Source organism: Syngnathoides biaculeatus, chromosome 17 (genome assembly GCF_019802595.1).
Source record: "Syngnathoides biaculeatus isolate LvHL_M chromosome 17, ASM1980259v1, whole genome shotgun sequence".
Taxonomy (NCBI): Eukaryota; Metazoa; Chordata; class Actinopteri; order Syngnathiformes; family Syngnathidae; genus Syngnathoides; species Syngnathoides biaculeatus.
The window spans coordinates 11,803,187-11,823,589 of NC_084656.1; the positions used below are offsets into that span (position 1 = coordinate 11,803,187).

At 42.1% G+C, this 20,403-nt stretch overlaps 1 protein-coding gene and 1 long non-coding RNA gene across 3 annotated transcripts in view; one reads left to right on the forward strand and one right to left on the reverse strand.

The window, feature by feature from the left end:
- Nucleotides 1-7,761: 7,761 nt before the first annotated feature.
- Nucleotides 7,762-15,295, forward strand: LOC133490617 (solute carrier family 2, facilitated glucose transporter member 9-like). The gene is made up of 13 exons (XM_061800899.1): nucleotides 7,762-7,801; nucleotides 7,923-8,021; nucleotides 8,098-8,258; nucleotides 8,338-8,462; nucleotides 8,983-9,112; nucleotides 10,070-10,218; nucleotides 10,300-10,487; nucleotides 12,843-12,953; nucleotides 13,422-13,523; nucleotides 13,625-13,699; nucleotide 13,774; nucleotides 14,157-14,284; nucleotides 14,372-15,295. Exons 1-13 carry the CDS (start codon nucleotides 7,778-7,780, stop codon nucleotides 14,585-14,587), a joined length of 1,509 nt encoding a protein of 502 aa, XP_061656883.1. The 5' UTR covers nucleotides 7,762-7,777; the 3' UTR covers nucleotides 14,588-15,295.
- The window catches only part of LOC133490618 (uncharacterized), a 58,156-nt gene continuing 46,310 nt past the window's right edge, over nucleotides 8,558-20,403 (reverse strand). For both annotated transcript variants that reach the window (XR_009792253.1, XR_009792254.1), the window contains 4 exons: nucleotides 12,027-12,134; nucleotides 11,749-11,916; nucleotides 10,585-10,669; nucleotides 8,558-9,124 (listed from right to left, as the gene is read on the reverse strand). This is a non-coding gene — a long non-coding RNA (uncharacterized LOC133490618). The remainder of the gene's footprint in view (nucleotides 9,125-10,584; nucleotides 10,670-11,748; nucleotides 11,917-12,026; nucleotides 12,135-20,403) is intronic.

A 20,403-nucleotide genomic window follows, 5' to 3' on the forward strand; every position in this document is an offset into this window, starting at 1 on the left:
AGAAAAGAACAATACATATGTAGAATGGATCTACTGGGTTAGCGTTATTAGATATTCAAGACCACGTCTGTTTCGATTAACAACAGCTCATTTTCTCACCCAATTGCATATGCATATCTATAAGATTGTACTCGCATTTTTTAAAAAGCCCATGTGTTATGGACCTTTCCGACCTGTCAATCACCCGTACAATAATAGCCTATCAGATAGCCGCATTGTCTTAACCCCTGGCTTGACCCGCCCTTCTCGCCGTATTGTCCCACAAGCAATGCTGGTTGTCAGTAGCGTGCGCTTGGAAAAGTTAACGTTACGAAGAAAATGGTCCTCAGATGCGCTCGGGGAATGTGCAATTGTGATGAACGATATCCGGCTAGGTTACAAGGGCGCCAAAGCCTAAAACACACTTGACGAAGTGTCGACGATGGGTTAAGGCTTGCGGAAGACCGCACGTACAACTAAATGTGAACATTATCAATAAACACAAGGCTATATGATCGAAGGTAAGGGAGAAGTAACTTCTCTGAGTTTGATTTCATTATTATCAGTGCTTTATGCATTGCAGAACAACTTTCAGTTTGTTAGCGTGCCACTGACCTGCTGAATGAAGTGTGTCATGTTTTATGCTGAAGAGTCGGTCGGGTTAGGGATACGTAAATGCGCCATGTCATGCAAGAGAAATTTCTATTTGCCCATTTGTATTACATCAGACATTTAAAAGAAAGCACTGGGTTCCATTACGAGCCAAGTCAAATGAATCCACCCACTGACTTATAAAGACTACAATGATATTACTCGTGATCCTTCCAAGTAAAAAGTACTCACCCCGCTTTACATGCGCAGTACGATTCCACTATTTTACCCAGTTGGATTTCAATATGAAGTTTGTGAGGCGTCAAACTTTTTGCATTGATCGCCAACGTTTGGCTGTGACTCTGACATTGCGTCCTGCTCCGTCCAAAATCTTAATTCCGTGTAAATATCTCTCCGTGAAATAGTTGAGACTTCTCTGTAGAACCCTTTTGGAAAAGTCTGACGCATTTGGCAAAAAACATACCCCAATATTGTCTGGAGTACACAATAGAGAATCGACTTCAAATATGTTATGTTCAATCGTCATTTTGAAAGCCTGCGGGACATGGCTGAGGGGGCGGAGCTTAAGGTCGCCATCGGAAAGGCGACGACTAAGTAGTGCCTAATATCCAAAGTCACCAGGTCTGACTCTTAACGCTTTCAGAAGACATGTAGGTTGGCGAGAGGGGAAATAAAAGAAGTTCCATGATGGCAAGTAATGACTTTCACTCGTGATGCACAGAACTTTTCTTTTAGCTTCCAGGCCTTCTCTTTAAGGCGTTCCGGGAATGGGCTGATTAAGACTGCAGATGTCAGTCTGGATGTGAGGATCGGAATCGCTATTAAGATTAAGAGCGTCAATTAAACACTAGACAGGACCGCGAGGTGAGTAAAGAGGAGTGCATATTAGCGAGAGACCGATTATAAAGTTCATTATTTCTCTGTACTTTGACATTTGTCTACAAACTCTGGCGACGGACGAAGTGGCTGGAGGGTCACCCCTGTCACATTTCTTCTCGCTTTTTTGTTTTTAATGAGACATTCGCCATTTGGCGGATAGACCATGAAAGTGTCACTGATGACTTAGTGAACTGCGTGAAAATGTCCCTATGCGCAACACCTAAAAAAAAAGGGGCAATCAACCAATAAGTATGGTATGTGGATTATTCTTGAAAAGAAGGGGTAAATGATGGATTTTGCAAAACTAAAATTGTAATGTGTTTGGTCTTGCACAGACAGACGTTTCAACAAAAACCTCCTGAGTGTTTTCTCTCAAGATCCTGACAGGATGATCCTCAGCAAAAGTTCCATCGTAGCTCCATCACAGCCAATTTCATGTCTATCGTTGCGCAATATGATGAGCAATCATCGTCATACGTTCAAAGAGGAGCAAAAGGTGACCTTGCCAACAGCAACATCCTGTCACATTTTCTCCCCACTTCTTCCTCTTTATTGTGTCTTGATAGCGGAAATAACCGCTGGGTTTTCATCACGCTGCAACCGACATAACAACCGTTTACGTCGAGCGGAAGATTTATGGTCAATCTGTCTTAAATGTCCCACTCAAGGCTATGATGGCATCATGCGGGATTTGGACTTACAGGTTTATATCCAGTGTCAGACTGATGTACGGCCATTGTGCGGATGTGTTGGTAAATTCCAATGCACATGAAGGGTTGTTGGCAGGGAACGTTGCACGGATAGAGAAGATCAAGCTTGGTATGCAAACAATGTCTTCACAATAATTACGTATTAATTGTACAGGCAACGTTTTTAAATCAACTTTACACATTCATAACGGTCAGGAAGATAAGACGTGGTGAACCGCTGTATAATGATGTTCATAAAAAAATAACATTAACTTTGATGACAGTTCCCAGGTGTTTATTCCAGGTGTGTCTTCACTTCAGCCACCGTATTGTGAAACCGCGAGTGGCTGGCGACAAGTTCAGGGTGTAGCTGGGATAGGCTCCAACACTGCGGCGACCCAAGAGAGAATAAGCGGCACAGAAATCTTTTTTCCTCATCTCTGAATAATATTTTTAGGTCAACATGACTCAGCGCTTAAAATGAAAACTCTTTATGGGCTTAATCATTACCTCAGACCTGGCGGGGCGGTGGGGACAGGACAGATTGGATTCCTTTTCTCCAAAAGGCAGAGGTGCTTCCTGGCCACTGAGGGGAAATATACTGCACCAGCGAGCGTATAAAACTGCATCTTACATTCCATCACAACGCTGTTTGGCAGTAAATACACTTTGATGCCTTGACATTTGATTTAAAGAGATCCAGAAATGTAGATGTCATTTAACAATGTGAGCCAGTCCACTTTTATCTGCTTTAAAAGTGCACGCTCGCCACAGCCTGGAGTGTCAGGATGACTTCAAGCAGCAGTTACGGCCATACGGGGAGCATTTAAGACAGCGCATCATTTTAGTAAGGGGGTTGGGGGGGGGGGGGGAGAACTTATATTAAGAATGCCAGCGGTTCTAAATTTCTTTCCATGTCACACCATGCGGAAGTTGACAATTATTTCCTTGTCCGTGTCTATACATGGATGTTCTATCTAGCATTAGGAGGCAAATTAGTCTGATAAGATAATATTCCCTTCCGAATGGTATGAACCAATTTCCGTTTTGATAAATTGGCCAAATTTGAACATTTTCTCTAGATCTTGTCTTATTAAATTGCATGGTTGAAGGAAATATCCAGAGGGAGTGAGTTCATGCCAGTGAGTTATATGGTAATTTGATATACTATAATGCAATGTTACGTTTTTAAGCTTGTATGTGATGAAATTGAGAAATTAAAATAATCTTTAGCAATGTGAGATTTGGGCTACCGCCGTGGGAACTGGAAGCCAATATGTCGTACTGTTCATTTTTCACCCCTTACGAAGCACATTTTTCTGCTCCGTCATCTTTTTTTTTACTCATTTGCTTGAGAAAAGGAAAAGAAAGATCGAGATCTGAGCTGTCATCTGAGGCGCGTCCTCTCAAAGTGTTTTAAGGTTTGCTCTCCTCAAGAAAGCAAATCTTAGGGTTTAATTAAACAAGAGGACGTCTGTAGGGTTTTGCTGCTGTGGCTCCTGCCGTTTTTACTCATTTATGAAATCAAACATTTGAGGGCAAATACATTTTAAGGAAGGATTAAAGGGAAGTGGAGGACAGTACCTATATTGAAAAAGGACACCAACCACTTAAATATATACACATTAATACTGTACATGCCAGATTACACTCTACACTTGTTTATGCTTTCTGTTGGCTCCCATTTCTCCCATTGAACATGCCCTTTACTAAAAGGACAGTGCAACACTTATTTTTTTTAAGCAACCTGACATAAAAACCGATAAAGGCCTCTGAGGCCAGTAGTCTTGGCACTTAGCTTTTAGCAATTCAAACAATGACAAAAAACAGGTGAATTTCTATGTAGTTCAGTGAGTTTTCTAATAAATTACCATTGAGGTGAAATGTACTTACAAACCCAGGAAGTAAAACAAACGGAAAGACAATATGAAAAACAGTTTTTCCTACGTTAGCAGGAACAGAATCCGCTACGTGCAGAATGTTACGTGGTCAAACCCAGAAAACTGGTTGGCGGGGTTCCTGTATGTGCCCTGATAGCTAACGGAACAACGAGTTAATGGCATGATGGTTTGCCAGAATTTTGTTTTCTTTATGGCTGGCGTATTTGCACAAAAGTTAAAACCATGTACGTTTGTCATCTTTGAAGACATCTTGTGTAAAACAAAAGACATCGTAGACTTCTTAACGTTCCAGTGGCTGCAATGTCCCGTCTTATGTTTAAACATTCACCCAACTCCCTGCTTTGACCTGTTTTCACAAATGTGTAAGTTGGTTGCTCATCAACCCTTTTAAATGGCACAGTCTTGCTTACACATACAGTACCACCGGTGAGATGTGCATGCAGAATTATAGGATCCTCAAAAGTATTTTTTCAAGTGTGTGTTTAATGAAATGGTATATTAGCTGCACTTTCAGAACTAGTGAAATTTTTTGAAAGTTTTTTAAAAAAAGGATTCTGATTTATTGAGATGAATTAAAAGGGGCATGGATGAATCAATAATTTCTTTCGGCTTGTCCCTTTCGGGGTCGCCATAGCGTGTCATCTCAGATGAACGCATGTATATGTTCGGCACAATTTTTACACCGGATGCCCTTCCTGACGCAACCCTTCTCAGGGAGTGGAGGCCCCAGTGGGATACTAACCCACTACCCCTGGTTTACCAAACCAGTGCTCTAACTAGCTACAGGGCCTCTCATGGATGAATCAATAATTATCAGAAAAAAATAAAATAAAAAAATCCAACACTTTAAGTGTAAAATACAATTTGGTATTTGGGGGAAAAATGGAAAACTGGGATCTACTTGTACTTAAAGATGAAGAAGGTAGAGGATCTTGCAATGTTATACTTTAGTATTGATTCCCCGCACTGTTTCTTGCATGTACACACCATCATTATGATAATATTACAACATTTCTCTTTATTCTTTGAATATTACAACATTTCTGTTTTGGTATTATTGCTTCTTCTTTTGATGGTAGCTCTAATAGTGTCTTGTAAAGAACCTAATTATTTTTGGGGGGGTTACAACCAAAGGTGGGGGTAGCCTAAAATTGACTAGTTTTACTTCCAAACAATTGCTTATGTATGCCAAGTACTCTTAAGAAAAAGAAAAAAAAAGATTAAATACAATAGCTTCATTAATATAAAACAAATCCATCTATTCATCCCTCCATTTTCTGTACGACTTCACCTTACTCGGGTCCCCAGCGTACTGGAACGTATCCCAGCTATCTTCGGGCGAGAGGCGGGGTACCCCCTGAAGTGGTCGCCGTCCAGTTGCCTCTGTCCCAGTTTTTCTGAAAACTCTTTAGAACTGTGAGGTACAGTAGATGTACTAGCCAGTCATCCATGATGGCGCCTCAAAGCAAATAGAGAACAACAAATTTGTTTTTCACTGCAACCCCATTTGCATCTAAACCTGATGCAAAAATTGTAACGGCAGTCAAAGCATATTTAATGAGTAAACTCAAGCTGTCACGTCCCATCGGAACGAGAGTAGGACCCAAATGCAGGACTCGGAAGATGCAAGGTAGTTCAAGGAGACACGTTTATTATATGCAGAGGTAGGGGATCGAGCAGGCAGTCCGGTGCAGCAGCGGTAGTTGGGACGTCGGGCGAAGAGAGCAGATGAGCGGACAGGCAGGAGTGGGTACACAGGGGAACAATCAACGCAGGCAGAAGTATCAAAGGAGTCAGGCTTACAAGGTTGGTCGGAGAACATGCGAAGGTCGGTACACACAGGTTGTCGATCAGGGATACCGGAGCACACGAACGGGACATGAAGATCAACGAACTGGCGCCGGCCAGTTGTCATCGCGGTCATATAAATCCACAGCATAATCAGGCTGCATGAGGCGCAGGTGTGCACCTTCCAATCAGCGCACCTGCGCGGACACCCGCTCAGCTCGTGCTGGAGCGGCAGGATCATGACACAAACGTAAAAATAAAACTCAGACGTCAATGCCTCTTGGTTGATGCTTATAAAAACAGATTTTACTGGAAACTGTGAGGAAACTCTTCCTACATGTTTTCGAACCAAGGTGTCAAAAGTATTCAGGCTCCTTACTCAAGTCGAATATTAGGGTTGAGGAAGACTTCTGTAGAAGTGAAGTATCAATGAGCATAACAAAAAAAAGTAATATGTACTATGTACTATGAAAAGTAAGAAAAGTTTGACCCTGTCCCTCAGGGAGTCCTTTGGGGGAGGAGTGTGGGGTATTTCAGAAGTTTGGGGTACCAACCCCCTGATATTGGCTCTTCGACCTGTGTCAGTTTGAGTGCCCCAAGGCTGGTCCTTTGTCACCAAACGTGTTCATTACTTTTATGGACAGAATTTCTAGGTGCAGCCAAGGCTAGGAAGGGGTCCGATTTGATGGCCTCAGTATTGCATCTCTACTTTTTGCAGATTATGTGCTTCTGCTGACTTCATCGAGGCGTGATCTCCAACGGTCACTGGAGTGGTTCGTAGAAGAGTGTGAAATTAGCGTCTCCAGGTCTGAGACCATCGTCCTTAGTCACAAAAATGTGGTATGCCCTTTCCAGGTCAGGAATGAAATACTGCCATAATTGGCAGAATTCATGTATCTTGTACATAAATGGGAGAAGAATGGAATGGGAGATCGACAGACAGATCGGTGGAGTATCTGCAGCAATGTAGACTTTGCATCGGTCTGTTGTGGTGAAGAAGGAGCTAAAGCAAAAGCTCCTAATCTACCAGTCAATCTATGTTCCAACCATAACCAATGGTCAGGAGCTGCAGGTCATGTCCAATAGAACAAGATCTGAGATACATGAGACCCAAATGTGTATCCTCCGCAGGGTATCTGTGTTCTCCGTTAGATGAGAACAGATGGGTGAGAAGCTCGGTCATCCGGGTGGAGCTCAGAGTAGACCTACTGTTCCTCAACACTTACAGCCAGATGAGGTCTGATTCTGATGCCTTCTGGACACCTCTCAGGTGAGGTGTACTTGGCATGTTCCAGGACATGCTTGAGAGACTATGTCTCCCATCTGGCCTTGGAACACCTCGAGATCCCCTTGAAAGAGCTGGATGAAGTGGCTGGGGAAAGGGAAGTATGGGTGACCTTGCGCCTGTGATACAACCTCAGATAACCAGTACAAAATGGATGAATGGAAGTTTTTGTTTTTAAGCACAATCCAAAATTATATAAAATGTGACTTTTCTAAGTGGAAAGAGCAAAAAGTAACAATTTTAGAAGAAGAAAGTAGTCTAATGCTTAGGTAAGGCAACAAAGTATTTGTACTCTGTTTTAGAATGCGCTCCCTAGAGTTTCCCCAGACGCCTCTAGATGAAGAATTATCATCACTGTGGCCCAGAGGAATGTTTTGTTTGTAGGTTCTGTGTAGTCCATTTGAATACAACAAGTTCAACAAGGATCTTTATTTGATTTGAAAAAAAGTGGTGAAATTTATCTTAAGTACAGCCCGCCCAGGTGTTAGTCATCACCTTCCTGCAAACGCAATCGTGAAAGGTATGTCAAGGGTTTTCTTCAGGCTGACGGTCAGGTTAATCATTTCAGGACAGGGTTATGAATGTGGAGCACCAGATTAGCATGTCAGTGATTGATCAAGATGGCCTGCATAACGAGACCAACAATGCTACAGCGGCTTACACTCCTGGTACGTCCTAATTCTATTTTGCTAATGTAATTACACATTCATATCATCAGTCAACAATGTATTATAGCCTGCATATTGAGACGAGGAAATGCACCCTTCTCCTCCTTCTTGTTCTTTGCAGCTGGACTGTCCTCTCGTCATCGTTGTCATTTTCATCTCGGGCATCGGAGGGACATTTCAGTATGGATTTGGAATTTCTGTCGTGGCGTCTCCTTCCGCTGTAAGTCCATCTGTTGCGCTATCGGCAGTGAGAAGTCATGATACAGTCAGAGAATGTTGCCATGTGCTGATTGCAGTACATCAAGGAGCTGGTGAACCAAACATGCATACGGAGATACAATGTCTACATACAAGAGTGGCAGCTCTCGCTCATCTGGTCCTTCACTGTGTCCATTTTTAGCATTGGGGGCTTGCTGGGCTCGTTACTGGCAGCTCCTTTCCTGGCAATTGTTGGCAGGTTCGTGTACAAAATATGTTTTCTCTTTCAAGATTACACTTGGCATTCATCCAGGTCGCTGTTTTCCCATCCCGCTCAGGAGAAATTGTCTTTTGTTTAACAATTTTGTGGCTATAACGGGAGCTGTGCTGATGCTCTTGAGCCAAACGGCCATGTCCTTTGAAATGATCATGGTGGGGCGATTTCTGTCCGGCATCAATTCAGGTGAGACGATAAAGCAGGCTGCACACGTAATGCTTTTTAATTTCGCAACTTTTTTTTTTTTTAAATGAGGAAAACCCGACAATGATGAGGAATAAAAACTGGCAACAATGTTTTTACTGCTCTTAAAATATAGTGTCTGGTATACTCAAGACAACCAACACGGCACAGAAAAGATAACTTCCCACATTACAATCAGAGTTGGTGCTTGGGCTCAACACTGATCACACAGAATTAATATTGAATACTTTTTATATTCTACCATTCTACTATGTTCTGAGTATATTTGGGAGTGACTTAAAACAAACAGTGGTTAGCGTCACTCCAAATAATCTTTTTGAGACAACTTGTGGGCTCAACTTGCCACCACTAATGTTGCAAGTGAACTGGAGTCGAGCCTAACTGATGTTGTTTTTTAATCCCCTGCTAAATCTGCTTCATTTCTCTTTTGGTATCAGTATAACTGAATCTTTGGTCACCACCGAATAGTTTTTTTTGTGTGTGTGTGTGTGTGTATATGCAGGAATCAGTCTGTCTGCTCACAGCTTGTACCTCACTGAATGCACCCCAAAGATGCTGCAAGCGATGGTGGGCGTGACCATCGGCACCTTCATCGGCATAGGGAAGTTCAGTGGTCAGCTTTTGGGGCTCAGGTGAGACGTGACCTGAGGAATAGGAACACAGGTGCAAGTCAGTAAATTAAAATACGGTGAAAACCTTCAGGAGCGTACACTTCCTTAAAAGTGAGAAGAGTGTCAAATTGTTTGGGAGCCTAAACATCAACAAACGATCCTCATCTCACATTTAGCTGGCCTTCTTCATTGTGGCCAAACAACTACAGTGGATTAAAAAAAAAAAAATGTAGACACCCCTTTTGAAATGCCAGGTTTTTGAGACCTACAAATAAAAGACCCAAGATAAATAATTTCAAAACGTTTCCCTCCACTAGTGATGTTACATAGAACATGTCCAACTCAACAGAGAAAAAAAGAAAAGAAAAACCTTTTCAAAATGGGTAAACCACAAAGGTAATTTGGTTGCACGTATGCGCACATCCCCAAAACGAGAGATGTGAGATCACATTCAAACTCATGCTAAAGGGGAGGAGTGTACAAATGCCATCATCCTTTGATGTACCCCGAACTAAACCGAGTAGCCTTTTCATTACCTTTTTTTTTTTGCTTTCTATCAGAAGTCTGAAGGCTTTGTAAGAATAACGATTGATATTTCATAGTTCATAATTCCCCCACTTGACTCAGGCCCCAGTTCCACCTGAAGAAATCCTGCTCCAAAGCATGCTGCTGCCGCCACCATGCTTCATTGTCGATATGGTAATCAGTCAATCACACATTCATTAATTCCCTGTACTGCTTATCCTCACGAGGGTCGTGGGCATGCTGGAGTCTACCCCAGCTATCTTTGGGCGAGAGGTGGGGTACAACTGCAACTAAACTGCAACACTACTCAGGATAAATGAAACCGAAAACTGATAGATGAATAGGTTTGGAGCCAGCGACTCTACGATCACATGCTGGCATTTATTATCATCTAGAAAATTCAAACAAATCGAGTAACTCCGATTGGTGCTAATTCAGCGACACTCCTTGCAGCGAGTTACTTGGCGCAGAGGATCGATGGCCCTGGCTGCTCGGCTTCAGTGGCTTCACTGCAATCTTTCAGCTCGTCACACTCCCGTTTTTGCCGGAATCTCCCAAATACCTGCTGCTAAACCGAGGAGACGAGCCGGCGTGCGAGAAAGGTGCGACCGCACACATTTTTTGTTTTGCAGTCAGATGCACGGCCATCGATGTCACATTTTTGCCACGTTGCGGCATCTTAGCTATGATGAGGCTTTGGGGAAACAAGGACCACAGCAGGGAGTTGGAGGAGATGTTGGTGGAGAAAGCTGCCCACCAGAACATCCAAAGTCACTCTGTGATGGAGCTGATTCGGGAAAGAAGCGTTCGCTGGCAGCTGATGACCATCATCGTCACCTTCATCTCGCTGCAACTTTCAGGCATCAACGCAGTGAGTGACGACATCGGTTACAAAAACGTTTCATTGGAACGGTTGTGGATATCTCAAATACAATATGTATAACAAGGTTGATGGCTTACTGACTCACCACATTTGTCTTCTGAATACCAGGAAAACTACTTGCTCTCCAGCCGTTATTTATTTTTCCTTGTCGCGTCACATGTTTGGCCACACTAGTAAGGCAGAGTTCACAAGTCAAAAAAACAATTGATATCACTTTGAGCTTAGAGTTATTATTACAGTAAATATTTTACCAGGGCTGTTTTTTTTCTTTTTTTTACGATGCCACATTACTATGCATTTCCTCATAAGGCTACGATGACTGTAGGCCACAGACTGTAGAGTATTGCATTCCAAATTATTATGCAAATGTTATTTTTCTCAGCATTCCAAATTATTATGCAAATTATTTTTTTGTCAGCTTTTGCCCAATCATCAACACAAATGACAGTTGATATCCTTTTTAAGTTATCAACACCTTATTATGACAGTAACTATATATAGTATTTGCCCACATTGTTATGCATTTCCTGGATGACAGTTAGCTACATACATTACAGTACAGGTAAATCATCATGTAATTAAACTATGTTCCAAGTTGTTGTGCAAATATTTTTTTTCTCAGTTTTCCAGAACTCACCATTGAAAATGACAGTTGAGATCAGTTTCAAGTTACCAACAAGTTATTATTACAACAAATATTTCACCAGGAATGTATTTAATTCTTTTATGAGGACACATTGCTATGAATTTCCTCGTTAGTCCCTGATAGCTGTAAGCCATATACTGTACAGTACTGCATTCCAAATTATAATGCAAATGACTCTCAGCTTTTCCTGAATCAAGTGATAATTGATATCATTTTCAAGTTATCAACCACTTGGGCATATTTGGAATATTTATGAACAAACCTACCAAAGCTAACAGTATTTTAAAATGATCCAAAATCCTCTTCCAAATTATAATGCACAACACAAATTCAAAATATTTTATAGGTTATTAAGAGCTGAGAATAATCCTTAGTTGAATTGGAAGCCCCATGAGTCCATATTTACTGGACTCATAAGCTAGTTAAAATAAAAACATTTTCACCGGTCAAGTTAGATTTTAACATAAGAACCCTTGTTTGAAAGCAGCTGTGCAATTCTGACATCCAATAAGCTCGTGAGTATGTTTTGTGTTTTTGCTTGATTTAAAAAATATTCTCAGAATGGTGTACACGGATGCTATTTGGATGTGAACTGGCTCTTACCTTTAAAACTATTTACTTGAGGATGTGCGAAAGGTTCTCAACAGGGTTGTGGTCAGGGGGAGATTGGGGCCACAGCATGACTTCCTCTCCTTTAATGCCCAGAGCAGCCAATGAAACAGAAGAATTCCTTGCAGCATGAGATGGTTCACTGAGGTGTGCCATGGTAGCCTGGATGGTCCAGACGGGTGCAGAAGAGAATATTTGGTGCATAGCCACCACATCACAACGAGGCTGTAACATAAAGGAGGCAATGGCAGATTCAAAGTAGAGCCTTTTACCTTTTAGGGTCCCTGAAGTTGTGAAAAAGACCAATGAAAAGTATCCAGACTTTCTGATGGAACCCTGCTGTCTGTAGCAAAATCATCTTCACGCTCCAAGGAAAACCTCTGCTCCATTGGGCAAAAAAGAAGAGAAACTCATGAGGGTAGAAGGCAGTTGAAACCTAAACAGCAGCTTTGACGAAGCTATTTTGACATCCCGCAAAGATGTGCAAATTCGTTGGATGTAAGAATTGTGAAACTGCCATCAAGTCCTCCTCTCCAAAATCTTTTTTGACGATGTTTGGTGCATTGAAGTTTAATTTCCTTCATTGTTTAACCGCTGAGCCATTTCAAGTACTCATTATTGGAGAGGAACTTTAACTGTCAATAGTTAAAGTTGGGCGGGACGGTGGCTCAACTGGTAAAGCGTTGGGCTAACAGTTCTGAGGACCAGGGTTCAATCCTGGACCCGCCTGTGTGGAGTTTGCATGTTCTCCCCGTGCCTGCGTGGGTTTCCTCCGGGCACTCTGGTTTCCTCCTACAACCCAAAAACGTGCAACATTAATTGGACACTCTAAATTGCCCCTAGGTATGATTGTGACTGCGGCTGTTTGTCTCTATATGCCCTGGAATTGGCTGGCAACCGGTTCAGGGTGTACCCCGCCTCCTGCCCCTTGACACCTGGGATTGGCTCCAGCACGCCCCGCGACAATCGTTAGGATAAGCGGTGAAGAAAATGGATGGATGGATAGTTAAAGTTGACTACTTTGCATGACGTTATATATCTATATACTGTATCTGTAAGTAAACATGCGTTATTACGCTTTATTGCAGGTGTACTTCTATTCTTATGATGTGTTCCGTGCAGCAGGCATTCACGAATACCAGCTACGTTATGCCGCTTTGGGAATGGGGATGTGTGAAATGTTTTCCTCTCTAGTGTGTGTAAGTACCATCTTATCATGACTTTTCTTTGTATAAAATCCTGTCAAGAGGAGTGATGTGAAATGACATCTTTATACTAAAACATGCAACAAGAGCCAACAACATTTCCTGTTAAATACACATTTGCTTCTTTTGATTTTTCAAAATGTTATTTATAAAAGGACAAGGAGAACTTACATACACACAACAAAAGCGTTTTTACACCCATGTGCATCCTGGGTAGTGGGAGATTGGATTTAAGGTGAGAGGCGAGGTCTACACTGTATTGCTTATTTGTTAATCACAACGTTGACATTATTCACATTGGTTCTTTTAAGACAATTTTACACACTTTTGGACGGGAAGCCTTAACTGCAAGGCAGCAGTGTAATTCTAGCGCCATCTCGTGGTAATTTGTCCATGCGTAACCATCACTGTAATACATTAATGTGTGCACTTTGCTCTGTGCCTTGCTCCCTGATACTCCAGTTCATGATCATTGACAGTACAGGAAAGAAATGGCTCCTCTTCGCAGGATACGTAGCTATGGCTGTAACCCTGGTGCTCCTCACCATTACTATCTATTTGCAGGTGAGCCACAGCAAAAAAAATGCATTTTTGCATTTTAACGTGTTCAAATGAAAAGGTGCAATGGGCACTTCATGTCTTTGGGTTTTTTTTCCCCTCCCTAGCATGACATCTTCTGGGTATCGTACTGCAGCATGGTCCTCATTTTCACCTTCCTCTCCTGTTTTTCTACGGGGCCAGTTAAGTTTGTCACTTTGCTCCTCCCCAAAAATAGATGAAAGAAAAATAAAGTGGGCGGGTGTGCCTACGAAAGGGTCTGGTGATAGAATGGTAAATGTTTTTTAGTCAGTTGGGGAGGTTCATTTTGACCAAAGTATTATTTTTGGGCCATTTTCATTCGAAGGAAGTGAACTGACGGGAGTTGAGTTTTCATCCAAGCAAAAGTAGTTTTGAAAAAAATGCTGATTCAAAAAAAAAAAAAAGGCGCGGGGGGTGGGTCATCGGCTACGGTTGTGGCAGGTCTTGACCTACTACTTTTGGGGTTTAACATTGACACTGGCATGCAACGGAGTTCCAGTAGGGATGCCAGCATTCACCTAGAAAAAAATAACGTCATCCATGTTTGTTGTATTGCAAAAATACATTTTGCTTCTTGCCAGCCTGAATGAATCGCGTCCATGTGTTTTTGCCACTTAGGCGGAGTAATTGCTCCCCTCCCGGGTCAAATTTTTACTCAGGCTTTCAAAGCGAGTGCATTCACTGTCGGCTGCACCATGAATTGGACCGGCATGTTTGTGGTGGGGATGATCTTCCCCATCTTAGTGGTGAGCTTCGTCATGTTTTCATCTGCATGCAGAAAGTTCTGATTGGGTTTACAAAGTCACCCAGGATGAAATTGCTTCCAATTCCAGGAGTACCTCGATTCCTTCTGCTTTGTCGTATTCCTGTTGGTGTGCTTGGTCTCTGCGCTGTTTGTGTACTTCAATGTGCCCGAGATGAGCAATAAAACAGCGTTGGAGATCGCTGCTGACTTCGACCGGATGCACAGCAAGTCTGGAAGGTCGAAGGGGGAAAAAACAGATGAGCAGTCATGTGATGTCTTTAAAAGATATGAAACCAAATTTTAGCTTCACTGGTCAAGTTTAATTGCAAAATTCAAATCTCAAACAAGAAGACAATATTTTGGGGGAAAAAACATGTTTATATTTTGGTGACGCAGATGTAGAGCGTTGGCCTCACAGTTCTGAAGAACGGAGTTCAAATCCCGGCCTCCCCCCTTTGTGGAGTTTCCATGTTCTCCCTGCGCCTGTGTAATGGTGTCATGTTGTTGTGCTATAATAGGAACAGGACGTGGAAGCGCACTTTTATTTTGAAAGGCACCACCTTCCTCAGTCATTTATTATTTATCATTCTTCTCAATGTTATTAATGTTATAAGGAATTGTTTGTTTAAAAATGTTAATTGTAAGGTGGAAAATGCCGTTAGATGTTAGTGGAAGATAAGAGAAACACAGGAAGTTGGCTGCATAATGTACTTTGAAGCCACACTTATTGTATGGCGGAGGGACTACTTCCTCTTGTTCATGAGATTCCTGGTCTAAGAGTGTTGGGAGTATTTATGAAGAGAAATCTGTGATCATCGGTGAATGTGTCTCCTTTATAATACAAAGATAGGATTAAACCATGATGAGACCAGCTAACGTGTGTGACTTCTCATTCATCAGACCAAAAAAATACACAACACACAGTTAGACCCACTACACCTGCATGGGTTTTCCCCAGAAACTCGTTTTTTCCCTGAATGTTTTAATTATATTATTGTCTACTGACGATGAAATCCTTAAATTCTTTATCATTGTAAATTGAGAAATGTTCAGTTTTTTGCTCAAGCAGTTGTTCACAAAGCAGGGAATCTCATGGTGGCGAACCCATCATTGCTTGGGAAGAACTGAGCCTTTAGGGGACGCTCCTTTTCATGACAGTCACCTGTTTCCAAATACTTGTTGAAGCACTCAACTTTCTCAGTCTTGTGTTGCTCCTGTAGCTGAATTAAAAATGAGCAAATATTTGGGGGAAAAAAATTACCGTTCATCAGTTTGAACCGTTGGGACTGAAAAATGATTCAATGACAAAATAAAGGCTGAATCTTAAATAATGACTGGAGAACTTCACCAGCATATGTTGAATGCTTTTGGGCAGTCGTCTTCAAACATCAGCACCAACTCAAGATTTAAGATGACTGCAATAGTAGCAGTTTCTTTTTTTTCCAGCAAATTGAGAAAATTACTTTTGAAAATAATTTTGCATGAGACAAATTTCCTCATTATTAATGCGAACAAATTGGTTTCTGGGTATGATTATATCCAGGGAATTTTACGAGGTTAGACAAATGTACTTGTTGATGGTACATCCATCCATTTTCTGACCCGCGACCCTCACGAGGGTAAGAGGTTCTGTTGGCACATTCCCATTAAAATAGTACTTTGAGTATTCTTTTTCTTTTTTTTTCTTTTTTTAATACACTTGAATGGATGTGATTTAATCTTATATTCCGTTGCATGCACCCTGGACAAATTTTTCTTCCACTAAGCTTTGGCTATGCATATTTTGACTCTGGTCACAAAATAAGAAAACCTGATGGTTTGAATGTCCACAAGGATAATTAATAAATTATTGAGCCAAAAAGTAATTGCGGCTATCTAATAATAACATCAATAGCACTGTAAGCGCAAATTGAGTTCAGATCTTGTACAATTTCAAAAATGGTAACAGCAACATTAAAAAAGAAAATATATCAAATAGATAAATGAACAAAGTTGTGGATGTTGTTGAGACCTAAAACAAAACATGCCCAACGTTTGTTTTTACATGATTAGAAGCAGCTGACTATTATGCAATGCATTACTGCAAACTGCAATGAACACCTTCTCCTACAGCGTCAATTGACCCCTCCGTACAGGGCACTTACACGGACACGGAGGGGTCAAGCCGTAGAAATTGTGTCATGCGCGTCGCTGACCAATCAGAGGCCAGAGATCTGCATAAACCACGCCCCTTGTTGGCATCCGCTATTACCTCAGACAACGTTGCATGATCCAGTATAGCTTTTCTTAGCGTTTTATCGCGTATTTGGGTTCTTTAACAATAGAAATGGTTAAGAGGTGTAGTCACGGACTTTGTAATAGTGACGACAGGTATCCTGAAAGGCTAGTTGGTGGAGTTCAATTCGTACTCTTTCCAAAACCGAAGACCCAGTACGAAAAATGTCTTCAACGGATCAAACTTTGTGGAAGACGGCATGATCAACTGAATCCATCTAAAATCAACCGGAACAGATATGTTTGCACGAAGGTAAGCTCTATATTTGATTTTCAATACATGTCTCAAATAAATGAATTAGCAGTTCTTCGCTTACATAACATAGCTACGTGTGAATGATTGACACACTTGATCTGTGTTGAGCGATATTTTGCGATGATCTGACTCCACAAACGTGTCTCTTTGTTGCCGGATAGGGACTTAAGCTAAACCGGACTAGCGAGTCCTAAAAGCCTTCGACATGCACTGAGACACCAAGACTGAAGGAAGGATATTTGAGGACACTAAAGTAGTGATTGTCGTACTTGGTGGGACTTACGTAGGTTCGGCACTAATTCAAGAATAATTATTGAGGGGAGCGCGTGACGTTACACAAAGAAAACGAGAGAAACAACTCGTAAATCAAGCCTCGCCTTCTTTTCCTTCATACGGCGGTTCACAAACGGCTATGCAGATACACATACAGATTCTGCACACAAGTGTGATAGGTAACACGAAAATAGGAAACTGTCAATGACGAATTCGTCTTTGGGTCATAATATATTATATTATGTGGCTTCTCGGTCTTCCTCTGACTCCGGAAAGATCTCGCGCTAATATCAATGGTTGCTCCGTCGATATGCATGTAAATACCCCTCGCTGAAATACTTGAAGCCCTGCTGTCTGCTTTTCAACGAAATTTCACTATTCGCTAAGAATGCGAGTGAGAAATCAGCTGGTAAATTGGACAATTTCGCTCTAGTCTTTTCTTCCTGTGCCGCCATTTTTGCTAATTGTTTGTCTGAGGTTAGCACACGTGGGGTGACGTAACTTCAGGAGGCGTGGTTAAGTGCCCTGTACGGAGGGGTCAATTGAAAGAAAGAACATAAAGAAAAACCTGTGTTGGCTCTCAATGAGTCGTGCACTAGCGAAGAGGGTGGTGAGAAGTATTTCAATATTTAAATGTCTGTTTCGCCACTGTCAAGCATGGCTCCCATGAGGAAAGTCCTAATTTTCAAGCACCACTCAGAGGTTGCCCCCCCCCGCCACGCAAGTGCATGTGTGCCTCTGATAACACAATCTGCATGACAATCTGGAAGCCCGCACGGCTCTCAACCCGCTTATTTGTTGCCGTAAACGACCTGACACATTTGAAATCAATAATAAGCAAACGGGGAGCGGGGAAGAGCTGTGGCACTCTGACATTGACATCAGTGATTTATGGCCCCTGACATCATATTTGCCTATGATGTAAAAGTGATTTATGGCTACCTGTCAATAAAAAATGACACTTAGGTGTGCGCGTATGCGAGTGTCCGTGTTTTATATACTCATGGCACGCTTTAGAGGCAGAGACGGGTTCTTCATTTTCTTTTCAGCTTCGTGCGAAGGATGATTAGCGAAACTTGCGTGTCTATTATCCAGGGATCAGGTCTGGGAGCCCCACGCAAATTGAGAATGTATTTGCAAAGGATTCAACAACCCCCAGCAGAAACACTACATCTGACCAGGATTCTGAAATTTACCGGAGACCGTTGCTCCTGGGGGTAAAGGTTTTTTCATGAAACGGCAGAGCTTCGTTTATACAAGAAGGATCCAGATGGGGAAAACGCAATTCCATCAAAGATAGGTACGTTGAATTCCAACGATTGGGGGTTCTTGAATATTGTCGTCCCACGGGGTCAGAGGTGGCATCTCTCTTGATCGTAAAATGGGTCAAATTCCTTGGATAGGACGTTTCGTCTCTAAAGTGAAAAAAATAAAATAAAATCAGATGACTCAATCGTATGCGTGTGTGTAGGCCGATGTTTTACTTTCGGAAACAACTGAGTAAAAGTCTCAGTTTTCCAACCCGTGTAACATCATCCATCCATACATCCATTTTCCGTGCTGCTTATTCTCACGAGGGTTGCGGGGAGTGCAGGAGCCTATCCCAGCTGTCAACGGGCAGGAGGCGGGGTACACCTTGAAATAGTTGCCAGCCAATCACAGGGCACATAGAGACAAACAGCCACACTTTAGAGTGTCCAAATAATGTTGCATGTTTTTGGGACGTGGGAGGAAACTAGAGTGCCTGGAGAAAACCCACACAGGCAAGGGGAGAACATGCAAACACCGCACAGGGAGGGCTGGGATTGAACCCAGATCCTCAGAACTGTGAGGCTAACATTTTCCAGCAGCTCCACCGTGTTGGAATTTGTACCAAATATCCTGTTTTCCTAGTTGCGAATGGTCAATTTGTGGTAAAGAAATGTTTGTCGTTAAGACCAACGTGCTTATTTCGTTCATCCGTGTCAACGGTGTTCAAAGTTTTCAGGAAGTAAAACATGATCAACATACCTTTGCAACTTGCCTTTTAACAAAAGCTCTTTGCAGCTTTGGTACTTTCTATGGGGGGGCTGAGCCCGTCGAAAAGTGTCCAGGTTCAGCGGCGGATCCAAGTTCGTGTTTGGTGACTTTAGCAACACTGATCTGTTCAGATGTCGCAACTGCCTGGATGGTAGGCACTAATCCGAGTTTTAACATCGAAAACCCATCTCAGAAATGAATCCACCAGTAAAAGAGTCTGGGGTGAAACGTTCACTGCATATGACAGAAGGCTGACCGGGGAATTCTCGAAAGTGAGTTTTTCTTTGGTGTGAACCAATGAGGCTCCATGCTAATCCTCAGCCCTGTAGTGACGTCAGAGGCCACTCCCCCTAAATGAGTCGTTTTTCAGGTAAGGGACAATAGGTCAAAGTTCGCGGACTTTAATTCATAAACATTTATATTTTTGGGTAAAAATATCGAACAGGATATGCATTTTATGGTACAGTTGAACATATATCTTTGTCTAGATCAGATCATTTGCGTTAGAAATTCAAAATTACCAACTCTTTTAGAGTGCCAGCAGTTTTAAACTTGTTTCCATGTCACAGCATGTGGAAGTTGACAATAATTTACTTGTCCGTGTGTATACATTTATGTTCTTGCATTAGGACCCAAATTAGTCTGATCAGATTCCCCTCCAATTGGTATGAAGCAATTTTTGTTCTGATAAATTGGGCAAATTTGAACATTTTCTCAAGATCTCGTGTTATTAAATTGTGGGGTTGAAATATGCAGAGGGAGTAAGTTCATGGCAGTGGGCCAGTGAGTTACACTGTAATTTCACATACTATAATGCAATTTTCCTTTTTTAAAGCCCGGGTGTCATCCCTATAAACATTCTAAAATAGATATTGTAATGAAAAATACATGTAACAGTATTCACGTCAATGTCGATACGAAAAAAAAAAAGTGAGCGGAGAGCGCGTCATCCATGCACAAAGTTGCGCAACTTAGTGTCCCTCGACATCCAAGTGGTTGCCATATCAGTCGCGTCATCTGTCCTTGACGCTATTGTCACTTCCGCCGTTGAAAACGCGCAGTGCCTGCTACTATGGAAGCCGAACAACAAAGATGTTCGCATTTTTCCGACGCCCTTTCTGACACCAAAGCTCTTTTCGAAAAGGACACCACCACGCAACCGAGTGAAGTTACTGGGGCAATATTACACTATTGTTTCGAGCCCTCGGGGCAATATTACACTATTGTTTCGAGCCATATTCAGATGATATCCAATCACGGCCAAACCGCATCCTGTCCGATCCACTCCCGCGGCGGAG